This window comes from Panicum hallii, chromosome 2 (genome assembly GCF_002211085.1).
Source record: "Panicum hallii strain FIL2 chromosome 2, PHallii_v3.1, whole genome shotgun sequence".
Classification (NCBI taxonomy): Eukaryota; Viridiplantae; Streptophyta; class Magnoliopsida; order Poales; family Poaceae; genus Panicum; species Panicum hallii.
The window spans coordinates 56,819,117-56,842,894 of NC_038043.1; the positions used below are offsets into that span (position 1 = coordinate 56,819,117).

General features: G+C 48.9%; 3 protein-coding genes and 1 pseudogene across 3 annotated transcripts; all 4 read left to right on the forward strand.

The window, feature by feature from the left end:
* Positions 1 to 998: 998 nt before the first annotated feature.
* On the forward strand, positions 999 to 1,998 carry LOC112881362 (annotated as a pseudogene).
* A 1,372-nt stretch (positions 1,999 to 3,370) lies between these two features.
* On the forward strand, positions 3,371 to 5,132 carry LOC112881538. The gene is made up of 2 exons (XM_025946278.1): positions 3,371 to 3,819; positions 3,960 to 5,132. The coding sequence occupies exons 1-2, from the start codon at positions 3,440 to 3,442 to the stop codon at positions 4,612 to 4,614; spliced, it is 1,035 nt and encodes a 344-aa protein (XP_025802063.1). The 5' UTR covers positions 3,371 to 3,439; the 3' UTR covers positions 4,615 to 5,132.
* Positions 5,133 to 7,222: 2,090 nt separating this feature from the next.
* LOC112879762 (zinc finger protein CONSTANS-LIKE 13-like) lies at positions 7,223 to 9,630 on the forward strand. The gene is made up of 4 exons (XM_025944144.1): positions 7,223 to 8,079; positions 8,202 to 8,381; positions 8,848 to 9,158; positions 9,265 to 9,630. Exons 1-4 carry the CDS (start codon positions 7,564 to 7,566, stop codon positions 9,356 to 9,358), a joined length of 1,101 nt encoding a protein of 366 aa, XP_025799929.1. The 5' UTR covers positions 7,223 to 7,563; the 3' UTR covers positions 9,359 to 9,630.
* Positions 9,631 to 10,155: 525 nt separating this feature from the next.
* On the forward strand, positions 10,156 to 12,419 carry LOC112882393 (inactive beta-amylase 9-like). The gene is made up of 3 exons (XM_025947445.1): positions 10,156 to 10,598; positions 10,684 to 11,178; positions 11,259 to 12,419. Exons 1-3 carry the CDS (start codon positions 10,389 to 10,391, stop codon positions 12,138 to 12,140), a joined length of 1,587 nt encoding a protein of 528 aa, XP_025803230.1. The 5' UTR covers positions 10,156 to 10,388; the 3' UTR covers positions 12,141 to 12,419.
* Positions 12,420 to 23,778: the final 11,359 nt, after the last annotated feature.

A 23,778-nucleotide genomic window follows, 5' to 3' on the forward strand; every position in this document is an offset into this window, starting at 1 on the left:
TAATTTTCTACCAATACATTTTCTCAAGGAAGAGATACACATGGTTCCTAAGGTGCCCATCCTACTCAATTCACTGCCTCTTTCCTTGGTTTGTCCGACTAATAACACAATATCACGTGTTGCACTGGATCTGCCACTGCCTAAAAAAGGCATTAATTTCCTACCAGTACATTTTCTCAAACAAGAGATATATAGGGTTCCTTAGGTGAGATAGGATTGGTTCGGCATCTTCTAGATCTATATCACCATCAAGCTCCGCCTCTATTTCCTTTGCCGACGCTTTTCACAGGACCTGCCAACCAAAGGTAAGAAGGCGAATCAAATTCTTTTCTTAAATTTTAGTTGCTTTATCATATTTTATCAAGTCTCATAGGCGTTAGGCTCTTGAAAATTGTGATTACTTCATTCAATGGCTCCTCTTCGGAGGAGTTAGGGAGGGGAAGTTTCTTTCGATGAGAATCATGGCTGCTAGGTTTATAAGATATTTAGAGAGGTTACTAAGCCAAGACAGATACAAAGGGTTGACCAACGAGGTAGTGTTGTCACCCTCGACCGTGGTTTACGGGACGCCGCCTGATCAGGCAAAGGAGCAACAGAGCAACAAACAAATAGGTTAGCATTGCGGGAAAGAGAGCATAGGTCCGGTGGCGACGGAGACAACTAAAGAACGGGCGGGGGCAAGGGAGCGAGCTAGTGAATGGTTTTAGAGTTGGAATACCATGAAAGAGAGTGGGGAATGGGAGAGGGGGTTGTCGAAGCATGTTATTGAATTTTATGCGCGTAGCCCAAAGTTCCTTCCTTGTTTTAGGAGTTGAATACACTTTTTTCCAATTTTGAAGTATAGATCCGATACATTCGTTTTACTTTAATATTCTAAGTTGAAACATTTTTTCACTTCCAGCATTTTCAGTTGAAATTTTGACAAGAAGCGAAGAGGACGGAGGAGAAGAGAAATGGAGGATGGGTGAAACGAGAGGATTTTTTTTTTTTGAAGCAGGATGGTCAGGGCGGCAAAAAGACTAGGGCGGAGAATCAAAGAGAATCCGTTCAGCCGCCTTCCAGGTGATACCATATTGGACATCCTCCTCCGCTTGCCGGCCAAGTATGTCCTCCGCGCCGGCGCGGTCTGCTAGGCGTGGCGGAGTGTCAACACCGAGCCGTCCTTTCTCGCCGCCCCCGCCCGCCTTCAGCCGGCACAAGTCGTCCTGTACACGTACATGGACGCCGGGTGCTACGAGATGGCGCTGGACGTCGTCCCCGTCTCCTCTGCTGACGATGAGGCGCCTCCTCCATTACCCCAGGATGGGGTCCCTCCTCCTGCTTGCCTCGTGCAACGGCGTCCTCCTGTTCCGGAAGTCCGAGGGATGCTTCCTCCTCTGCAACCCGACGACAAGGCAGTGGGCCGAGCTCCCACAGCTTGCTCGGGAAGTCCGTGTCCTCCGGGGCGCCCAGTACCAGTATGCTTTCTATTCCCACCAGCCGTCCGGCGAGTTCCGGCTCTTGTTCCATTGCCGTAGTTCGTGGTTCATCCTCTCCACCGGGGCCGCCGAGCCACGGCAGGTAAACATGCTCGCCGAGACTTCGTTAACCAACTCCCTAGTGACGGCACCACCCGCGGCCCTCAACGGCCGGCTGCACTGGCCGCCGAGCCAGACGACGGCGACGGAGATGCCGGTGTTCGACACATTGTCAGAGACGTTCCATCGAATGGTCGGGCCGCCGACAGCCACCGCCGGTATGTCGAAGCTGTTCGACATGGAGGGACTCCTGGGCGCGGCCGACTTCGGGGACGAGAAGCACGTCGACCTCTGGTTCCTCGAGGACTACAACGCCGGGAGGTGGGAACGCCGGCACCGGGTGGCCACGGCGTGGCAACCCACCGTCCACAGGGAGCCGCCCCGGGCAGCTTCAGACCTGGTGTGTGCGTGGCCGCGGCGGCTGACGGCGAAGGCAACGTCGTGCTGGGCAGCCACATCTGGTTTGCGGTGTACAACGTGAGGGCGAGGACGGCGAGGACCGTCAACCTCACGGCGCCGAACATGCTGATGGTGTCACGGCATGTGTTCAGCGAGAGCCTGGTGCGGCACTCGAGCTTCGCCGCACGGTCCGCCGCCGACTTGGGGGTGACCTTCTCCTGGGGCTTGGTTGCTCCGTTGCTGGACCGGGCCTCTTCATCGTTCGTGTTGTTTGGGATGTGTTATCAGTCCATCACTACTTGGGTTTAAGGTTATGTTTGGTTTAATTTGGCTTCGCTGTAGGGTTTTGCATACCATTTGCTAGGGATAGTTTATTTCAAAACCGGAGATGTTGCAACTTGAATCGTTCGATTTCTGTTTCGTGCGAAAAGCCAAAGATCATATGAGCATTTGCGTTTTTGATTCAGTGCCATCCTGCTATTCATCGCGCAGACTCTTCATGGATTTTGTTTTAGACAAGCTTTTCCTTTGAACAAGATGCGAACAGGCACGCAATTCTTTTCCTTCCCCGTTCCATGTTCAGATCATACTGATACTGCCCTCCAGAAACATCAATCAGACTAGTGCCTACACTCGTGTCTGAACTCTGAAGAGCACATACAAAAATTCAGAGAGTTGTTCTGAAGATCTACATCGCCACAAATATGCAGTTGCTCTTTTGTTATCCATTCTTGAATCTTGACATCGTCTGCATCTCTGCATATTTCCATGGTTCCCTTTATACTACGTACTACCTCTAACCTCTGCAAATTCCACTGCTCTCCATTTGCTTGGCCATCGGTGATGATAACCTGCCACTGAAGGAGCAGGAGCAACTAGGTTCGCCAACCAAAAATCCAACGTTGTCTGCTGCATCAGGTGACCTCGCCGGAGCCTAGATGCAAACAGCAACCGTTTCAGTTTGTGCGGTAGAGGGAAGGAGATCGCTCAAGCACATTCACTCACGCAGTTGCAGCTGGTGACCTTGCCGAGCTGTCGAATCGCCGGTGGAGCGGTCGTCGGACAGCAAACGAACCCAGTCGGGGGTGATGGGAGGAGCCGTCGCGGTGAAGTAGAGGTCGAACAGGGAGATGTGGGGGCGACGCGAGATGGTCTCAGCCCCCGCCGTGGACGTCGCCCTGCGGCCGGCGGGGAGACACCGCGGCCGCTGCGATTTGGAGTTCCGAGTGGACGGCGGTCTTTACATTTTACCCCCTAACATTTACATTTGGGCCCCTGATTTGGATCGCGATTAATAGTTGCGATCCAAATTAGGGGTCTAAGTATAAAATACTGGATCCATTACTTTTATATTACCCCCTATATTTTACATTTACCCCCCTAAATCGGATCGCGACTATTAATCGCGATCCAAAAATTTTCAAATAAGCCCCTCGTTTTGGGTCGGTGGCCGTGGTGGAACCAGACCTGGCAGCAGCAGCGGCCGAGACGAGATCCCAATCTTGCGATCCATTCCGCCGCCGATGGCGCTGCCGTCGAGCGCCTCCGCGGCGCGGCTGCGGCTGATCACCGTGCCGGCGCTGCTGCTGCTGCTATCCTCCGCCGCGCTGCTCGTCTTCCTCATCCTCCCCTCGCTTTCCCCGTCCTCCTCGGCCACCTCCGCGCACCTCTGCGCCTGCTCGCCCCCCTCCACCCACACCACCACCACCGTCACAACGACCACCACCACGGCCTCCCCCGCGCCCGTCACCACCTCCCCTGCGGACGTCGCCTGGCTCAAGGCCCAGCTCGCGTCCAACTCCCTCCTCGCCGGCGGCGCCGCGGCCTCCCACGACGCCTGGCACCGCCTGCGCAAGGGCATCAATCCCCGCACTCGCGAGCAGCAGCTCTTCGACATCAACAGGTAGAACTCCCAAGGTCACTATTGGTTTCAGATCCCCGCATTTTAGTTCTTTCACAATGACTGATGGATTTCAGATTGACCATGTTATGCTACGATCAATTTAGTCCTCTTTACATTCTTGTATTGCAACTACACTGTAGGCACCATGGGATCTCTCACTATCCGGACGAAGAGGCAAGCAACCACATGGCACTGCCGTGCCCCGGAGAGCTCCTTGTGGAAGAGCACCACAGCAACTATGGTGAACCATGGGCCGGTGGCCGAGACGTCTTCGAGTTCCTTGCTAATGCCTCTACACTCACGCCCACGGACGAGGTCCTTGAAATTGGGTGTGGAACACTTCGTGTCGGTCTGCATTTTATTCGGTATCTTGAGGCTGGGAGGTTCCATTGCCTGGAAAGGGATGAGTTGTCTCTCATGGCTGCGCTCCGGTATGAACTGCCAGCACAGGGGCTGCTGTATAAGCGGCCGATGATTGTGAGAGGGGAGGATATGGACTTCAGCAAGTTTGGGGATACGGTTATGTATGATCTCATTTATGCAAGTGCTGTGTTCCTCCATATTCCAGATAAGCTTGTTTGGATTGGGCTTGAGAGGCTTGCAGGAAAGCTGAGACCGCAGAGAGGCCGGATTTTTGTATCGCATAACATTAAATTTTGCTCAAGACTGGGTGGTGATGAGTGCACACAGCGGCTTGCAAAATTGGGCCTTGAATATGTGGGGAAGCACACTCATGATAGCTTGTTATTTAACCACTACGAGATCTGGTTTGAATTCCGCCGGCCAAAAGTTTAGATCTTGATGGTACAAAGTGGTTTGGTTTCTGTGGTGCAGTTTTGGTGGTTTTGAGCACAGATCCAGTCATGCTTGTACTGTTTGTACACTACTGGGACTTGACTTCAGATCAATATTGATGTTCGCTTGGTGCCTAATTCAAGCATATGCGCCAAAAGTCATGATTAAGAGATACTTCGGTGCTTCCGTGAGTCTTCCAAGTTACATTAGGTGAGTGGTGGATGAAGGCTATAGCTTTAATTAGCACCCATTATTGGATGTACTGTAACTTTAGTAATGTTTCTGGTATTATGGCCTTATAGGGTAGGTGGGTAGCTGATGTCAAAGTCGTGTGATACATGCCTGTTACTCTGAAAGCTGCCTCCTGTGGTCAAAATAGAATATTATCAGCACACAGAGTTTAGGAAGCTGTGAAAAGGATAACTCTGGTTATCTTATTCTTGCATTCATGGAACAGACACTTTGTTATGCTGCTGTATTTTGTTGAATAGTTGCAAGCATGTGATTTTTGTCAATTTACAGTGTCTACCTGTTCATTATATAAGTAGTGTTTTTACCAAATTGTTTCTCTTGGTGTGATGACTAAAAGTATCGAAATATGACTTCTTTACATCTCAAAATTAGGATAGTTTCAGTACGTGTCAAACACCTTAGTTTTCCTGGTGCTACGGAATTTTCATGTGTGTTAGCAATATATTTCAATAGTATCATTTTTGTTTGCACATCAAATTTATGCTTACCTTTCCCTTTGATACAAAAGATTTTAATGTGGTTGGACCACCAGTGTTCTTATCATATCATTAAGTGTGGGGTGATGTTCAGCTGTTATTCAATTATCCTTAGTGTTTGAAGCTAAATTCTTTTACCAGTATGCTCTTATAGTCTTGTTTAGATTCTCTGTATGCTCAGCTTAGTACACCATGTTTTTCTCATGTGGACATTCCATATGATTTGAGACATGTTCTGTCAGCTTATGATGATGACCTATAATGTATGGCTTTAAGTGTATCACAGGATCCATGACTCTGTTTATCTTTCCATTTACAAATGTTGACATACCATAGTACCCAAAGTACAAAGCTGCTTACATGAGGACCAAATTGTTTCCTATCTCTCTTGACACCCTATCTAGAACTCATGTCCTTTTGGGGGGTGTTGGTTTAATGTGTCAGCTTTAGTTAGGACCAATTATTGGATGTACTGTGACTTTTTGCCAGAATTATTTTTGTCTGAAAGCTCCCTACTATGGTCAAAATTGAATTGTATCACCAGGCAAGGTTTAATGATTTGTGGAGGCTGGGTTTTTAATGATTTGTGCCAAGGATAACACCTGTTATTGTATTCTTGCATTTTACGGTGGCCCCTGCTGACAAGGTACTTTGTTATGCTAGTGTTATGGTGAATATTTGTATGCCTTTGTCAACTTACAGTGTATCCCTATTCACCATATAACTAGTGTTTTAGCAAATTATTTTCTCGTGTGGCGTTGACTTAAAATTAAAATTGTTGTGCTCCATGTCAACTCCCTAGTTTCCAACTTTCCGTGCTGGTAGTTGGAGGTTCATATGCACAACTACCTGTAGTGTTGGTGCCAGAGGTTAATGTGAAATTGTGAATTAATTCTAGGCTGAGCATTTGGTACTCTTATTATGTCACTATATCTATAATTATGGAGTGATGCTCAGCTATCATTCAGTTATCATTAGCGTTTTCAGCTAAAGTTTTTAAGCAACATGATTTTATTTTTAGATTATTCCCATGTTGAGCCTGAAGCATTGTTGCTTCATGTCTTTCTCATTTAGATATCCCATATGATCTTAGACATGTCCTATCAGCCTATGATGATGATCTTTCATGTATCCATGTCTGGCATAAGCCTCAGACGACCTGTGTGCATCACCGGATTCATGACCCTGTTTATCTAACATGTGCTAAACTTATCTTCTAGAATTCATGCCCTTCTGTCTCATACAACTCCAGTTCCTGTAATAACAATTACAGTACCAGTTAATTTGTAGAGAATGACCTGTCCATTTTGGGAGAATCAGTCATCATTTCGGCACAGATCTCCAGCATATGACTTTTCCTTGATGACCCATATGGGTTCACTGGATTTCTGTTACGATTCATTGAGATTCTGGAGTGCCTGGTCCAACCTATCAATTTCTGGTTTTGTTTCAGTATCGTGGGGGCTGGCCAGTACTGTACCACTGGCTCCATCTCGTGAAGGTGAATGCTCCATGCGTCGGACTCTCTTGCTTACTCCTGTGTCCTCACATTGTCCTTCAGCCTGCGGATTCAGTTACACATGTTCATTCAGATCCAGGTGCTTCCTTTGCCCAATTCTGACGCTTCGGCCTGAAGCGTGTACCGACTGTTGGGCTACTTGTATCTGGTCATGACTTGCCATCACCGATTCGGTCCAGAACTCCAGAGAGACCCATGGTCGCAACCGCCGTCTTCGCCTTGAACACATGGCAAGTGCAATGACATCAACACACCATATTCGAGTGGTAAATTCGAACCTTGTTAGAACAAAATTCGAAATTTTGTTTCCTGAGAGACGAACTTTTTCGCGATGGAGAGACATATGTCCTCTCCTCCGTGTTGATTGTTGTTTCGCGAGACAACGACCTGTCGCCCTCGAATCACACAGTTGACAAGTCATGTGAGGCAGTGAAGAGCGAGTGTGAGCTCTACGCCTCAACCATTTTCTCGGCTCGCAAAAAGGCCTTGCCGAGCGCCTAGGGAGTGTCTCGCTCGCTCCCCTCGTCATCTCTCGCTTTCGCGCCATCAATCCTGTACTCTCCGCTGCAAATCGCACTTGCCTTCCTCCTCTAAAACCGCCATGGGAGCGCGCACGCCGCTCACACGGTCCGAGCTCCCGCCTTGTCGCTTCCGCTCGTGCCGAGCACTCGCGCTCTCGTCACGGTCTCGCGACTGAAAGCCATGTCCGTCGCCGGCGCCGCCGACAAGGAGATGCCGCCGGTGGCGGCGGCGGCGTGCGACTTCTGCGCTGGCCTGCCGGCGGTGGTGTACTGCCGGGCCGACTCCGCCAGGCTCTGCCTGCCGTGCGACCGCCACGTCCACGGCGCCAACACGGTGTCCAGCCGCCACGCCCGGGCGCCGCTCTGCGACGCGTGCCGCGCCGCCGCGGCCGCGTTCCGCCGCGGCGCCACCGGCTTCCTCTGCGCAAACTGCGACTTCGAGGAGGAGCGCCAGCGGGACGGCGACCCGCGGCCGCTCCACGATCGTGGCGCGGTGGAAGGGTACGCCGGGTGCCCCTCGATCGCCGAACTCGCCGCCATCCTCGGCGTCGGCGGGTGCGAGAAGGCGGCGGCCGCGGCCGGGGACGGGTGGTGGCCCGCCTGGGAGGACCCCCAGGTTCTCCGGCTGGAGGACGTCATCGTGCCCACCACCTCGTGCCATGGCCTCCAGCCGCTCCTCACGCCATCCTCCCCAAAGGTAGCAAATCTGCTGGAACAGCTACTGCTGTTCACTATCCGGAAAAGGAATTTCCTCACTCCTCCCTGATGTGCAAGGACCGAGCTCCAGCGGGAAGCTGACTGAATGAGGTTATCCGGCAGCTGGGGGAGCTCGCCAAGTCCGAGGCGGCGGCGATGGCTTTCTCGGAGGCGGAGCCAGCCGACGGTGAGCAGCTGCCTTCGTGGGCTTCGTCAGAGTATGGCATTGGAGACGGCGATTTCGGGGCTTTCGACACCGATGCCTGCCATGAGGCAGCAAGCATGGCCGTGCCTTCTTGTGAGGTTTGAATGATCCAGTCACGTTTTGCATCTACTTGACTATACTTACGGTGATTTAAAACCAAATTAATCCAATAGGATCTCAAATTAAACTCGCCAGTGAAGGTTTTTATAGGCAACAACCATAGTACGAACTGTGAGAGCCTTTTTACCGCCCATCATGATACCGCTACTAGGTGGAGCTAGCGTGAAAAGGCTCAAACTCTGAATTTGAGATCAAAATGAAGTTAAATAGAAACTCAAAAAACTAGGCACCAAACTTCCAAGTAAGTAAACACGCATGATCGCATATACGGTGACCACTGAGGAATATACGCCTTGTACGTGGACTGTGGCACCACCAAATTAATTGCGTCCCTCTTAGTACAGTGTTGCAAGCAACTAAGCAAGGATATTTTTCCACGTTTGAGTAGTTGCTAGACATGTCCATCTTAATTTCTTCTCCAATGTCAACCTCGTCTGGTCACAGCAGGAAGCGTGGATCGCGACCGACGGCAACGGCGCGTGCAGGGAAGCGCACGAGCAGGCGCCGGCGCCGGCGAGCTCGCTGGCCGAGCCGTGCCTGCTGTCCTCGTTCGTGGACATGTCAGAGATCTGCCCCAGCATGACCCTCGGCGGCAGCGTCGACGTCGACAACGGCAGCAACAAGCGAGACGCCGCGGAAGCGGCCCCGCAGCAGCAGGCCTCGCCGGCGCCGGCGAAGAAGGGCGGCTACGACGTGGCCTACCCCGACCGCGGCACGGTGATCTCGCGCTACAAGGAGAAGCGGAAGAACAGGAGGTGAGAGCCACAGATCAGACGACACTGTCACATGTGGCGAGCACGCCGATCGAAGATTGCTGCACGTACGAACGCATGTTCTGATCCATGTCGCTTCGCATCGCAGGTTCGACAAGCAGATCCGGTACGAGTCGCGCAAGGCCCGCGCCGACGGCCGGCTGCGGATCAAGGGCCGGTTCGCCAAGTCCGGCGAGGCCTGATGGGATCGATGGATGCTTGGCGGCGAATGGGCGACCGACCGATGGTGAGCTCGGCAGCTAGGGTGGGCACGGCGGAGAAGGGGGACCGTGGGTGCGACTGCGTGCGTGTCACTGTCACTGGCCGGGCCTCTGCTCTCCATTTATGATGAGTTGTTCGCGTGCTTTGTGTGGCAGCTCGGCCCGTGGTGTTGCTGCCCTGCCATTCAAGACGATGATGCTCCGTTGTGCGACTTGCGAGCAGAAATAATCAACCACCACTATGTTGTTTCTTAGCTAATCACGAGGCTTTTGTTTCTGGGTGATGCACCACCACTTAGCTAAGCAGCGGTCTTACTAAAAAAACATTGTAGTTATTTCAAATATAAATATTAAGTCAGTAAAAATGTTGGCTCAACAAATTCTTCAACATTTCTCATATTAAAAAAAACTGAATCAATAAAAAATGTTGAGACAAAATATTAGTTAAAAAATCATATTTAAGTAAGTAAAATATTAAAACTAACAACATATAATCCTAAGAATAAAACCCCAATGATCCAGCCCCCACCCAGCCCTTCGTAACTTCGCTGTCCGTCCCCCGTCAGCATGCAGCAGCCCATGCCGGACGTGATGTGATGGGCCTTCTTCTATCCCGGAGGAAGGCCGCCCAATGATCCAGCCCACCGGAGCCCAACCAGTCGGCCACCCACTCCAAAAGAAACGCTCCCTGAATCGTCGGCCACCGGAGCCGCGGTCCGCGCGCCTCGAGATTCGCCGGCCGAACAAGGCAAATCACCGCGGGCTCACCTCCGTCCACGCCGAGTTCCGCGGCGTCTGCCAACGCGCGTGTGGCCACCCCTCCCCTTCCCTTTCCCATAAATCCTCGCCGGGGAAGCGACGCAACCGAGCCGGCCACCGACCAACGACGAACGCTCAACGTGAACGCGACGTGTCCCCTCTTTTGCCGTCAGTTTCCACTCGTGCACGAAAGACAGAAATTCCCCCGACACACCGGCCGATCTGACGTCGAGCGCTGCTTGATCTGATCGCCATGGAGACCGCGCCGATGCTGCTGCTGCAGCACGCGGCCGCGCCGGGGTCCGGGTGGCGCCTGCAGGCCGTGCGGGGCCTGGACGGACGCGGCGCCCCGAACTGGGTCGCGTTCCGACGGGCGAGGCAAGGTGGCGGCTGCAGGGACCTCAGGGCCGCCGGGCTCGGCCGGTTCTTCGGCGGCGGCGACCACAACAACAAGAACCACGAGGTAGCTAGATTTGCAAGCAAACTGGCCTTGCGATTTCCGGCGATTATTGGTGTCCGATCATGGCGATGTCGTCGGTCGATCGCAGGTGGACGAATTTGCCCCGGCGAGGCTGTTCGTGGGCCTGCCCATCGACTCGGTCACGGACGGCGCCACGGTTAACAGCGCGGCGGCCGTCGCGGCCGGGATACGCGCCGTCAGGCTACTGGGCGCGGACGGCGTCGAGCTGCCGGTGTTCTGGTCGGTGGCGCAGCCCGAGTCCCCGGACAGGTTCTCCTGGGCCGGGTACCAAGCCGTGGCGGACATGGTCCGCGCCGAGAGCCTCAGCCTCCGCGTGTCGCTCCGCGCCCACGGCACGCCCGGCGGCGGCGTCCCCACGCTGCCCGCGTGGGTGAGCGGCGTCGCCGCCGACGACCCCGACATCTTCTTCACCGACCGCTCCGGTGCGCGCCACGAGGGCTGCCTCTCCTTCGCCATCGACGAGCTCCCCGTGCTCCACGGCAGGTCCCCGCTCCAGCTCTACGAGGCCTTCTTCCGCAGCTTCGCCGCCGCGTTCGAGGATTTCTTCGACTCCACCATCACTGTAATTCGATTCGAGACGGATCTCCTTGCTCCATTGCATCCATTGCTAGTGCTTAATTGCTTATCCATTATCTATTGCAGGACGTGACGGTGGGGCTGGGCGTCAACGGCGTGCTCCGGTACCCGTCGTACCCGCCGGGGAGCGACGCCCGCAAGTTCACCGGGGTGGGCGAGTTCCAGTGCTACGACAAGTACATGCTCGCGCAGCTGAGGCAGCAAGCCGAGGAGGCTGGGAACTCGATGTGGGGGCTGTCGGGGCCGCACGACGCGCCGCTGTACCACGAGTCGCCGGACTCGTGCGGCTTCTTCCGGGAGCGCGGCGGCTCGTGGGAGACCCCCTACGGCGACTTCTTCCTGTCGTGGTACGCCGGGCAGCTGGTGGGGCACGGCGACCGCGTCCTGGGCATGGCGAGCGCGGTGTTCGGCGGCAAGCCGGTGGAGCTGTCGGCGAAGATCCCGTTCATGCACTGGTGGCACGGGGCGCTGTCGCGCCCTGCGGAGGCGGCGGCGGGGTTCTACAAGAGCAACAAGAAGAACGGGTACAGCCCGGTGGCGAAGATGTTCGCGCGGCACGGGTGCACGATGGTGGTGCCGGGCATGGACGTGTGCATGAACAAGCAGCACCACAGCGCCGGGTCTAGCCCCGACCAGCTGCTGGTGCAGATCAAGAACGCGTGCCGGCGGCACGGCGCGCGCATCGCCGGCGAGAATGCGTCGCTCGTCATGACGCACACCAGCAGCTTCTCCCGCATCCGAAGCAACATCCTCACCACCGAGCTGATGCGGCCGTGCCACTTCACGTACCAGCGCATGGGCGCCGAGTTCTTCTCGCCGGACCACTTCCCGCAGTTCATGGAGTTCGTGCGCAGCGTCGTGTGCGGCGAGTGGGACGAGGACGACGGGCCCGCCGACGAGGAGCGCGCCATGGCCGCGTCAGGCAGTGCCAAGACCAGGGAGGCTTGACTCGCCACCGATCACCTTCTCTTCAATCTCCCTCCGGTGTGCAGCAATATGCATGTACATCAGTGTCGTCAAAAATGCAAAGGAGTACATGCAAAGTTGTACTGGTAAATAGTTGTAGTGTTTGTTAGTAGCTGAGAAGGCAGATGATCCGAGTATATACTGTATGATGATTTCATTTGATGATGCATGCCTTTTGTATTTTGATTGAGGTTCTGTCATTGGTACTCTTATATGTATGTATTGTCTCAACATGGGATGTGACCCTTTTTTTTTTGAAAAGCAATAATGAACAAGTGTCTCTGACAAAGGAACAATCAGATTGAGGAATGCAAGTTTTTCAGATGTGCAAGACAAGATCTGAAGATCATCAGGTGGTGACGTTTCTGATTGGCGCGGTGATAGCTAGAACGATCTGTGCTGCAAGAACTGTCCAATTTGCACTCGGTTTTGGTGAAATCATCCATCAAGATGAGAGCTAGCAAGTATCCATCTCTTAGCACGCCACGTGCTAATCCACATCTAGAGATACTTGACCAATACATAATCATCTAAGATGAAAGCAAATCCGGTAGCCCCGGTACGTGCTTGCCACATGCCCAGGATTAAGCACATCACCATATGAACCATAGAGAGCAATTTTTACATAACATAACGTTCAACATTAAGGTTTACAGGTTCATAACAAGGGTAGCTCAAATATGAAATTAAAAGGTTCCAACTCCAAATACAAGCTTTGGGCTCACGAATGTATGCTCTCATATAAGTCTAGCTACGCAGTCTAGCTACGCAGCGGATAGAATAACTAAAGCATGGTAAGATAAAAATATTTTTGCTCAAGGACGCCATTGTAATCACAACAACTCACTCCTCTCCTGCACCGGAATCGGCGGGATAGAAGTGGCCAAAACACAAGCTCCGGTTTACTTGCAACTTGGTTAGAAAGCAACATGAGTACAAAGATACTCGCAAGATTTATGCGAATAAATAAACAAGGATTATGCAAAGGGGGTTCAATAAGGATGGGCTTTATGGTTAAGTAATTATTGCATAAGCATGAGCTTTCTAATCCAACAACTAGTTCCATAGAAAATTATTTATCTTGCACAAACCACCACACTAGTTTTAGTTGATTAAAAGAAGAATGAGTACTTTGATCATAAAAGTGGCATGGACCATTTCCAACATACACGAACTTTCTACAAAGAATTTATAGGATGTTGAGCTTGCTCATGACGGAGAGCGCGGCAATTCGAATTGATTATTTAACCTTGCAAAAGTGTACTTCTTTATCCACACGACACAAGGTCCATGCGGCCCACCCAACCGGCCAAGTTGGTGAGGGGGTACTCGCGTCAACCGTTTCCAATAAGCCTCGATCATTGAGGGTACGTCTAGCTTACACAGAGAGTAACCTAGGTCCACCAGGGACACCCCTATGCCTCTCTACATAGCCCAATGGCCACGCATCTAGGACCGAGCCTCAGCGACCAAGACAAAGGAGGTAGTTGTCAAACCCGGGGCCACGGGACTGCGTACATAACGTAGTTTAAACAGGCTGGATAAAACTAGTCGGTGCAGAAGGAATCTGTTCGAGTTGTATTCGGTTACGATTCCTTATGTAGTATTGGACTATGATTCTTGTAACCCTGACCTCCCGGATATATAAGGGGGAGCAGGGACCCATCCAAAACACAACATTAACACCCAAGGAAATACAAACCACCATACAAGATGTAGGGTATTACGCACCTCGCGGCCCGAACCTGTCTAAATCTTGTGTTCCTTGCACCTTCGAGTTCCTGATCTCGGCGTCTCCTCACCTAAACTTACCACCTTGGGTATACCCCTCGGTGGGCAGCCGGTACAACACCGACAGTAATGGGCTCATCCTTACCATGATTGGATATGTGGTAGCATGATAAGTTGCTCAAAACCAACATCATCCACGGATGGTCCTTAAACGGTTCGAGCAGACTATGCCTCCGAGACTCTTTTCTCTAGACCCTACCATTTTGCCCAAACCACGATAACATCTTTCCAACAAAATCATAACCGAACAAGTGCGATCAAGGATAACCAAGTGAGTGTAGTGTGATCCTATTCCAATCTTTCCTTTCAAGTTATAAAATAAATCTAAGCATGGCTAAGTAACTAGTCAAATTAATTAGTTAACCAACTACCATGTGATAAGAACATGAATAAACAACTTAAGGAAGGTAATGCATAAAGTAGGTACAATAATACGATAAATAAACATAATACATAACCAATAATTACCCAATTGAGATAACTAAAACTAAATCAATTTAAGCGGGGAAAAAATATAATGCTTATTTGCTTGCCTTGGTTTTCTTTCGACTCAATCACAAACTCTACGCTGGGCTCGGGCTCAATGATCTCGGTAGGCTCAACGGGCTCATTCTCCAGCGTTTCGGTCACTAAGATGCATGAATGGATGCATATGTTAGCATCATGCCATATTTGTACATGATATGATAATGATATGAGAAATGAAAAAGCATGAAATGCAAGGATACACGAACACGAGCTACTAACCAAACAACCAAGCATCACTGGCACTTAAGAAGAAACCCTAGAGCAAAAAATATCAACAAGAAATTTATACAGTCAGCATAAATTATGAATTAATTTGAGCATGCACAGAACATCAAAATAAACTCATGAGATTGGATTTGCAGCAAAAGCAATTTTACAGAATTATTTATAAGCATAATAATGTTCAGCTATTCTAAACAAGTTAAATCTTAAAAGATATTCAAATCACTTCAAAAAACTTTTAGAAAATTACCATGAGACCTAGACGGAGGAAATAAGCTAACACAAGTGGATTTACCAATTTATCAGTTTTCAGGTAAAAGTTATGCAATAAATAAGCTTACAGGTAGCAAACATGAAATTAAGATAAAACCCTAACAAACAGTTGGTTTCTTGCAAAACAAAATGCTCCACTAGGAAGAGCATTTAACAAGGAATCTAAAAAATTAAGTTTGGCATTTTTAGAATAGAAGAAAATTTCTCAAGCAATTAAACCACTTTCACATAAACAAGGCACACCTAATTTACTGCAATAGAAACATGCAACCTAAAAATTTTACAAGGTAGATCTCACTTAGGGAAATCCATCAAAACAAGTTTTCTAATTTTTGGAGATCTATAGAATTTTTTTACGAATTTTACAAGATCTCAGATTTGCAAAACACAACAACACAGTAGATATGTTCAACCTGGGCCAACCCGAGCTGCTGATTGGCGGGGCCCAGGGACCAGGCGACCCCTGACCAGGTCAAGGTCGGCCATTGGCCATGACCCGCAACTAGGGCACGGCCAGCACGCGCACGGCGCGGACCAAGGGGAGGCGAGCTCACCCTAGGTGACGAGGAGGCAGGGTGGCTCGGTGACGTGGCGTTCCTCGCGTGCGCGGTGGCGGACGGGTGGAGCTCGTCGCCGGGAGCCTACGGGAGGAGGGAAAAGAGGAGGTTAGGGGCCACCTGGTGGGCGATGAATTGCATCGGCGCTCACGGTGGGCGATGAATTCGCAGCGCTCACTGAGGAATTGCGGTGGCACTCAAAAGGCTATTCTAGATTGCTCACAGAAATTCAAACAAGACAGCAGTTTTTAAAACTTTCAAGAATTTTATGGCTCGAGTTATTTATCACAAAATTAAGAAAAAATATTTAAATTTATCATTTTAAGTCTAGTATTTGAATAAATTATTTGGAAGCATAGTTGCAAAGCAAAATTTGAACTTTCTTCACTAGCATTCATTCAAATAATGCATAAAAATGAATAAACTCATGCAAGCACATGCACATGATACCTCATTATGCTTTAATGATGCTCATGATGATGTTTTTTAAATTTTAAGTATGTTTATCAAGTTTGGGTCGTGACATGCGCCTCCGTCGAAAGGACAACACCAATGCACTGCGCCCGTTTGCTTCCTGCACTCTGCAGGCTCCATGTTCTGCTTGTGTCGTGTCGCGAGGCATACACGGCGTGCAGGCGGATCAAGTCCCGGTCGACGCCGCCGCAGCCCGTGGCGTCCGGACGCGTCTTCCCGTTGTTAGGTGCCGGTGCGCCGCCGTTCGGGGAACATAAGCACGGCGCGGCGTGGTGCAGTGCAGTGCAGTGGCCATTTGCTTCTCCTCGGCGCTCTCGCCGACCGAGAACAGGCTCCATGGCCAGTCGCGGTCGGGGATGGCACACCGTGCGGCATTGTTCACCTGTAGGCTCACGGAGGCCCTAGGTAAGGTGAATGAAAGCGGAGAAGGCAGGGAATGGCCGGAACGCAGCGACGCTCTGGTGATGCAGCAGCCGTGGGGTGGACGGTAAATGAAGTACAGTCCACCCCCTGGGTGTCTCCTTGCCGTAGGATCAGATTTGAGCGGACAAGACTGACGCGGGTGGATCACGAAGGGGCTCACTTTTCTTCTTCCTCGCTCCGGCAATCCGCGGCTTCGGCGGACGGAACGCCGACTTAGGAGTATCAATGCAGCTCGTCGGCGGGAAGAAACTCCAATCCGACGGCAGAGAGCACCTGTTGTCCTAACCCCAAACTTTTTTAGGGGCAGACTAAAATGTCACATGTTCTTACAAATGGGGTGTGGTACTGTAGCAACCGTGACGCCCTGTAAATTCATTTGTAGGGGTGGCTCAGGGCGCCATTTTCAAGGGCGGCTGGGGGGGTGGGGGGTGAGCCGCCCCTACAAATAGATTTACAGGGGCGGCTCACCCCCCCAATCCGCCCACTAAAAATATCTATAAAAAATCTAGGCACCTTCTTCCTCCTCTCGACCCCCCATTGTTTGCTCGGGAGAGGAGCTCCCCCAAGAGCCGAAAAAAAAGGGGGGAGCTTTTCAACTTGATTTCCTTCGAGTTGGGGGCTCTAGGAGGTAACTTGACGCTAATTTCTTATCATTTCTAAGCTCTTTTGTTAGATTTATAGCTCAAATGGAGTTCTCTTTGCCTCTAACTAGCTCTAGATCTCCATGATATGGATTAGCCATTTGAGACACCATTTGCCCTGAACTTTTGGATGAAGTTGTGCTATTTTAGTAGGAGAACAAGATTATGTAATCATTTTGATTTGATCTATAGTTTTTAGCATCATTCTTAAGTAAATAATGCCCTAGATCTATGGAGGAGAGAGAAGAAGATTTATTTTTTCCTATTTTTCAGAGATGCATTTTAGATTTTTCCCAACATTTAGTGGTAAAATAATATGTTGATTTTTTATTATTTTTATTTAGTACAAGTTAAATTAATTTTTTTTAAATTAATTTTTTCCCACACCTATGCATATATAGAAGTATATATTTATCTCAATTTAGAGCTCCATTTCTTTTGAGAAAAAGATTTGATTTTTTTCTATATTTACATACATGCATGTTACTTTTTTTTAATATTTAGTGGTATAATAATAGGTTGGAAATCAATTTTTTTATTTAGTACTAGTTAAATTGACTTTTTCCAACACCTATACATATATAGAAGTATATATTTATGTGAATTTAGGACTCTATTTCTTACGAGAAAAATAATTTGATTTAATTTTTTCTATCTTTTCAGATATGGATAGGACATGGATGTACAATGCAAAAAGGATGGATGCCTATTTCCGTGGAGAGCTTAATAAATTCATTCAAGTTGCGGAGAACCACGCAAGAAATGAGAAGACATGATTTATGCATTGCCCATGCAATGACTGCAAGAATTTAAGAGTATTCAGCTATCCAACTATAATCAGATCGCATGTGATGGTGAGTGGTTTGTTAAGAACTACAAGTATCATGCCGAGACGGATGCTCCCCCTCCGATGAATAATTCCTCTGGATGAAATCATGCAAGATGAGGAGTTTGACAGAATATTTTATTCTTATTTTGATGGTGGTGGAGATGATGATGGTGATGCTGATGATGATGGGGTTGCTGATGATGATGGGGTTGTTGGATTCCAAGATGATGATGTCAACGGTCCCATGGATGGTGATAGTAGTGGTGATGAACTTGATGATGGTAATTTTCTTAGCCAGTTGTTGCGCCATACCGAAGCGGAGGTATTGGTTGCTAGTGCTAGGGGGTTAGCAAACTTCGAGACGGTGTGAAAATCAACAGAGGAAAATATATATGAGTGATTGAAGGGATGCCCGAAGTACTGGACCATGCTTCGTTTCATACTTGAGCTCTTGACTCTGAAGGCTAAGCATGGTTGGTCAGATGGTAGTTTCAATGATCTGCTGTGTATCTTGGCTTGGTTGCTTCCAAAGCCAAATAAAATGCTAGCCAACACATACCGATTTCAAAGGCACAGTTGGGAGGACAATCTTCATCGACAAAGATTTCAAAGGTGTGCAACAAGCCTATCATAGAATCTTACAGCACCTCACGATAGTGACTCCTTTAGTCAATGAACACTTGAGCATGATTCGTGCAGAAAGTAATGGCCGCTCGGATGATTGGATCATGAGAGAGCACAAACATCGGTTGACTACATGGTTGAAGGACCTGAATCTACCACATGGGGAGATCGTGGAGGAGCAAACGATCAAAACATTAGTAGCTTGTCCATCTACCAGATCACATCATGGCAATGGTATGATATTAATGGATATTTATTCTATACTGCCGCCAAGGATAAGAAGACCGTGTCTCAGAACAGTGGTGTTCGTATTGAGGCCTTAGCCGAGAGAACAGGGCAAAGTACAACATATTTTGGTGTCATAGATGATATATGGGAAGCGCACTATGGTTCTAATATACAAATCCCAGTCTTTCGGTGTCGTTGGGTCAAACACCCAAAAGGTGTTGAGGTGGATGACTATGGGCTCACGATTGTCGACCTCAACAATGTTGGTTATAAAGATGACCTATGGGTACTTACCTCACAGGTCGCACAGGTACTCTATGTAGCTGATCTTGCAAAGAAGACAAAACACGTCGTTGTACATGGAAAACAAGATATCATAGGAGTTGATGGTATCGACTATGTGGAAGAATATAATCAGTATGATGACATGAACCTCTTCACACACGTACCACAAAAGATGAGGATTGTAGAAGCAAATATAAGAAAAGACGACAAGCCATGGGCACGCAAAGATGACGAATCAAGAATTCTTACCGCTTGAACATTGGTGTTTCAACACTTTTATTTATTACATACAATTGGATTTTGATATTTTTTTATGTTCTACATATCAAAATAGGCTTATGGTAAAAATTTCATATTTTTTAGAGGTGTTTTGCTATTTTTTTGAAATAAATGAATTTTCGGCATAAATTGGAAAACTATTTGTAGGGGCAGGTGGGGGCAAAACATATGAAAAAAACTCAAATTTGCACCAGAAGCATACTTTGTAGTATAGAACTAGTAAAAAATACGACAAACATGTTTCAGTACAGATAATGATTGAGAGTGTTCAAAACACAAATTGAGTCTTGAGTGCTATGAGATAGTATGTTGTGGAGGGGCATATTATGGTCTCGACAGTTTAAACCGTTATATACAATAAAATAGTTATTTGATATTTTTATTAAGTTTTACATGTTACATAATGCTTATGGTAAAAAATTTAAATGAATTTGCTATGATTTGTGTATTAAATGAATTTTTAATGGAAATTGAAAAAGGATATGTAGGGGCGGATAGGGGCGTCACCCGCCCTTAAAAATCGGTTTTTAGGGGTGGCCGGGGTGCCACCAGGCCCTAAAATTTGATTTGTAGGGGCGGGAGACGTCCTCACCTGCCCCTACAAATCCTTTTCCTATAAAGACTGTGATGTAGAATTTTTTTTTTCTAATCCTAGGGGAGCGCGCGAGCAGACGCCGTTAGGCTGCCAAAAATTGCCGCCGCCGCCACCGCCACCCGCGCGCGGGTCTTCTCCGCTGCCGCCCGCTCCCGACCACCGCCGTCGCCCGCTCCCGGACTCCCCTCCGCGCGCGGCCTCGAGCTCCCTCCGCGCGGCGCCTCCCCTCCCCGTGCCTCCTCCCCCACGCCTCCTCCCCCGCGCCTCCTCCGCCACGCCGCCACCTCATCTCCCTCGGAGACTCCTCGTTCCCGCACCATCCCACCCGCCGCAGGTATGCCCCCCCTCTGCGGCCAACCACTCCCTCCGTGCGGCGTCTCCCCTCCTTGCGCCTCCTCCCCCGCACCTCCTCCGCCGCGTCGCCGCCTGGTCTCCCTCGGAGACTCCTCGTTCCTGCAGCGTGCCAGCATCGAACCATAGGCGCCCAGGCTGCCGCCACCACAACACTGACCGTGCGCTGCCGTCGTCGTGTAGGAGCCCTAGGTCGAGGCGTGGCCGCCATCACTCAAGCACGGTGACTCATCCTTCCACGATTCCAGGATCACAAGTGAGTTCTTTCGGCATCTACTCTTTCCGTTTTGCCTATTCGTGTAGAAATATGTCAATCGTAGATTGGTAAACCAAGAAATGCCCCTTCAAATTTTCCAATCTAAAGCTGCTATGTGGCCTTTCATAGTCTAAGTCAGCCGGCACACCTGCCGGGAGCCCTAGATCACTACTGATATAGCTAGGGAACACACACTTGTTAGCACGTGGATGCATAATTCGTGGATGCTCAATCAATTATATTAGTTTAGTGATTTCTTTTTATGGATATATAATTTATGGATGCATTACACATAAAAGTTCCTGTTCTAAATGAATATAGTTAAGCTTGGGTGTCAAGTTCTTTCTGTAATTGAGGATGATGGGTCTTACAGTTTAACAAATACCACATGATCTGATTACATAAGGTTAATTATGTTTGATCAAATTTGAGATGTGTGCCCTGTACTACGAGGCATTGTGATCAGACTGGATTAGCATTCTTTGAGGAGTATGTCCCGGACTACAATCCATAATATACGTTAGAGTGGATTAAATTTCTTTCTCTGCATGGCTGCAACATTTTCAGTCATATTCCTATGTAAGCACATTCTTTTTTTTGGACTCTCTAAATTACATGGCCGATCTGCTGCTGTCATTAGCCCTACATAGTATTTAATTTTAACTGACACACATCTTTGAGTATTCATGTGCTAATCCAGTGTTTGGTTTTTTATGTACTGTTAAGTGTTAACCAAATAATATATGATGCTTTTTGGCTCGGTAACGAACAGCTTATTCCATATCCAGGGTGCTAATAGAGCTAATACATATATATATATATATATATATATATATATATATATATATATATATATATATATATATCTGTGTGTGTGTGTGTGTATCGTTCCAGAATCTTACCTCTATGTTCGGTTATATCAAGAAGTAGTTTTCCCTTGTAAAGAAGAAATTTTGTAGATCAAGGGTTCAAAATTTATATATGGTATCAAGGGGTAGTTTTATAGGTCAATGAGTAATTGTTTTGTAGATCAATGAGAAAATTTGTTGGAATAATGAATTAAAATTAATATTGATACAATATAAATGCAAAATCATCTAGAAAGTATTTTAAATTGTAGAGTGATTTTCCATATTGGAAGAGTTAAAATAGATCTAGTTTTCTATGTAGATGAGTAATTTGTTGTATTTGAGTAATTTGTTGCATAAATTTAGTTAGGGTTAAAAGATGGCATGTAATTTTTGCTTTCTAACTCATGTTTTCTTTGTTCAGTTTGCAGAGCGATCTCGTTGAGTTTCTATATCAACAGTACAAGAACATTGTTACTCAAATTTAGTAGTCACGTCTGCTCACTGAGGATTGGCAAATGTACAGTTAAACCAACCATCCAAATTATAAGCTTCAACATCATTTGCTTCATGCGAAATACATTGAATTATTGAGAATGTGAATTAGCAAGAAAATATGAATGTGAATGTCAAATTTGACTGAGAATGTGAATTCTTTGATTAGTGAGTGTAATAGTAGTCCTCGATTCGATTATAGGAAGGACTCTGTTTTGTCACCATTCTTTCTCTCTCTCTCTCTCTCTAATCAGTGCTGAGCAAATGTTGACTTCTAGTGATGTATATATTTGCAGCATTTCTATTCAAAGTAATTGTAATTTAAATATGAAATGTTCATGATATTAAATGTGAAATGTTCAGAAATTTCTTATTTGTAAGAAATTTCTCTCTGTCATTTCATTGTGAATTGAAATATTATTAAAATATATCTTCTACATAGAACTCATAGATGGATCCTCCATTGTCATCTTCCCCATGAAGGGATGATGTCGCACCGCAAGATGAGCTTGAACAAATTGCATCCCAGATGGAGTGGGACAACGAGCACGACGTCGGTGACCAATCTAGGGACAAGGAGTGCGACGATGTCGGTGTCGAATCTTGGGACGAGCAGGGCCCTAGGATTGGACAAGCAGCTTGGGTAGGAAATAAGTGGCACGATCCGATTGATCCACACCCTGTTCCGGCAAGAGAAAGACGGTCAGGGGAGGCGTTCGATCTGGATTACAAACCGGAAGCACGTCAGGTAATGAATACACGATTAATTACAACGAAGTAGACTATACGAGTAATGACCTGTATGACGTGTATTATCTGTGTAGGCGGCTCCAAAAGGAAGGAGTAAGCGCCGACTCGGCTGTGAGCCTGGCTCCGGCTCTCACCCACGCGTTCCTCCCTGATGGTGGGCGCTGGGTTGTGCTGATCCAACTGGATCCAGGCCCTTTGTGCATAAAGGAGCGCTTGACGCACTTCCGGATCATGGCTGCGCTCGAGGATGGCCGTTACCCTGGCGATGTTGGCCACCGGAGTCCGGAAACCCCGCTCGCTTACGGCGGCAAACTCAGGGTCGAGCTCGCGATGCATAGATCGCCTTCGCTCGTTGGCCCTCCTCCGCCGGATCGCGTGGGCCCTGTTCCTGGCCCTCCGCGCTTCGCGATCGGCGTCGTTCTCGTCAACGGCGTCGGCTGTGATCTCATCCTCAGAGATCGCTTCGAAGTTGACGATGAGGAGGTCCTCATCGCCCTCGCCTTCTTCGGCCATCAGCACTTGGCGGGAGGAGAGCTCATGAGAACTTTCATCGACTAGTTCAGTCGACCCCTCCGCCACGGTGGCCAAAGGCCTGCCCTCTTGAAAAGGCAAGGGCTCAAGGTGGGCCACGAGTCGACCCTCTGCCTCGAGTAGATTGGGGAGCGTCATGCCCCTCCAATGCACCACGTGCCCCTCCGACAAAGAGGTGACCACCAGATCTCCGGTACCGGAACAACCCGAAGCCCCCCGACACGCGGTGGCTTCAGGCTTTCCGGCCTGGGGTAGCAAGTCCAGGCCCTTCTCTAACATGGAGAGGGACCCAGAGGCGTTGGCCTCCTGAAGGTCAGTGGCCGATTCGCACAAGCCGAGTTGAAATCGGTTATGCAGATCTCTAGATTGGAACGAGTCCAAACCAGGGGGAATTGCCGCAACGCCAGAAGAAGTCAAGGATGGAGCGGACTCCATCTCGATCTGTGCTGCGGAAGTGTGGAGCGACAAGTTGTCGAGCCCGTCGACGAACTTGTCGAGGTCGCTGCGGAGATCCGCAACAGAGGTCTTTGGCTTCATGTCGACGAGGAATCGTCGGAAACTGCCCGCACCATCTGTGACGCAGACCCATGAACCAAAAACGAATGTCGTGCCCTGAGAGGGAACTGACCTGGCGAAATTG

Coding starts and splice junctions, on each gene's coding strand:
- LOC112882393 (XM_025947445.1), top strand. CDS start 10,389: ATGGAGACCGCGCCGATGCTGCTGCTGCAGCACGCGGCCGCGCCGGGG. Junction 10,599..10,683: donor ACAACAACAAGAACCACGAG/GTAGCTAGATTT, acceptor GGTCGATCGCAG/GTGGACGAATTTGCCCCGGC. Junction 11,179..11,258: donor TCTTCGACTCCACCATCACT/GTAATTCGATTC, acceptor TATCTATTGCAG/GACGTGACGGTGGGGCTGGG.
- LOC112879762 (XM_025944144.1), top strand. CDS start 7,564: ATGTCCGTCGCCGGCGCCGCCGACAAGGAGATGCCGCCGGTGGCGGCG. Junction 8,080..8,201: donor TCACGCCATCCTCCCCAAAG/GTAGCAAATCTG, acceptor GTTATCCGGCAG/CTGGGGGAGCTCGCCAAGTC. Junction 8,382..8,847: donor TGGCCGTGCCTTCTTGTGAG/GTTTGAATGATC, acceptor GTCTGGTCACAG/CAGGAAGCGTGGATCGCGAC.
- LOC112881538 (XM_025946278.1), top strand. CDS start 3,440: ATGGCGCTGCCGTCGAGCGCCTCCGCGGCGCGGCTGCGGCTGATCACC. Junction 3,820..3,959: donor CAGCTCTTCGACATCAACAG/GTAGAACTCCCA, acceptor ACTACACTGTAG/GCACCATGGGATCTCTCACT.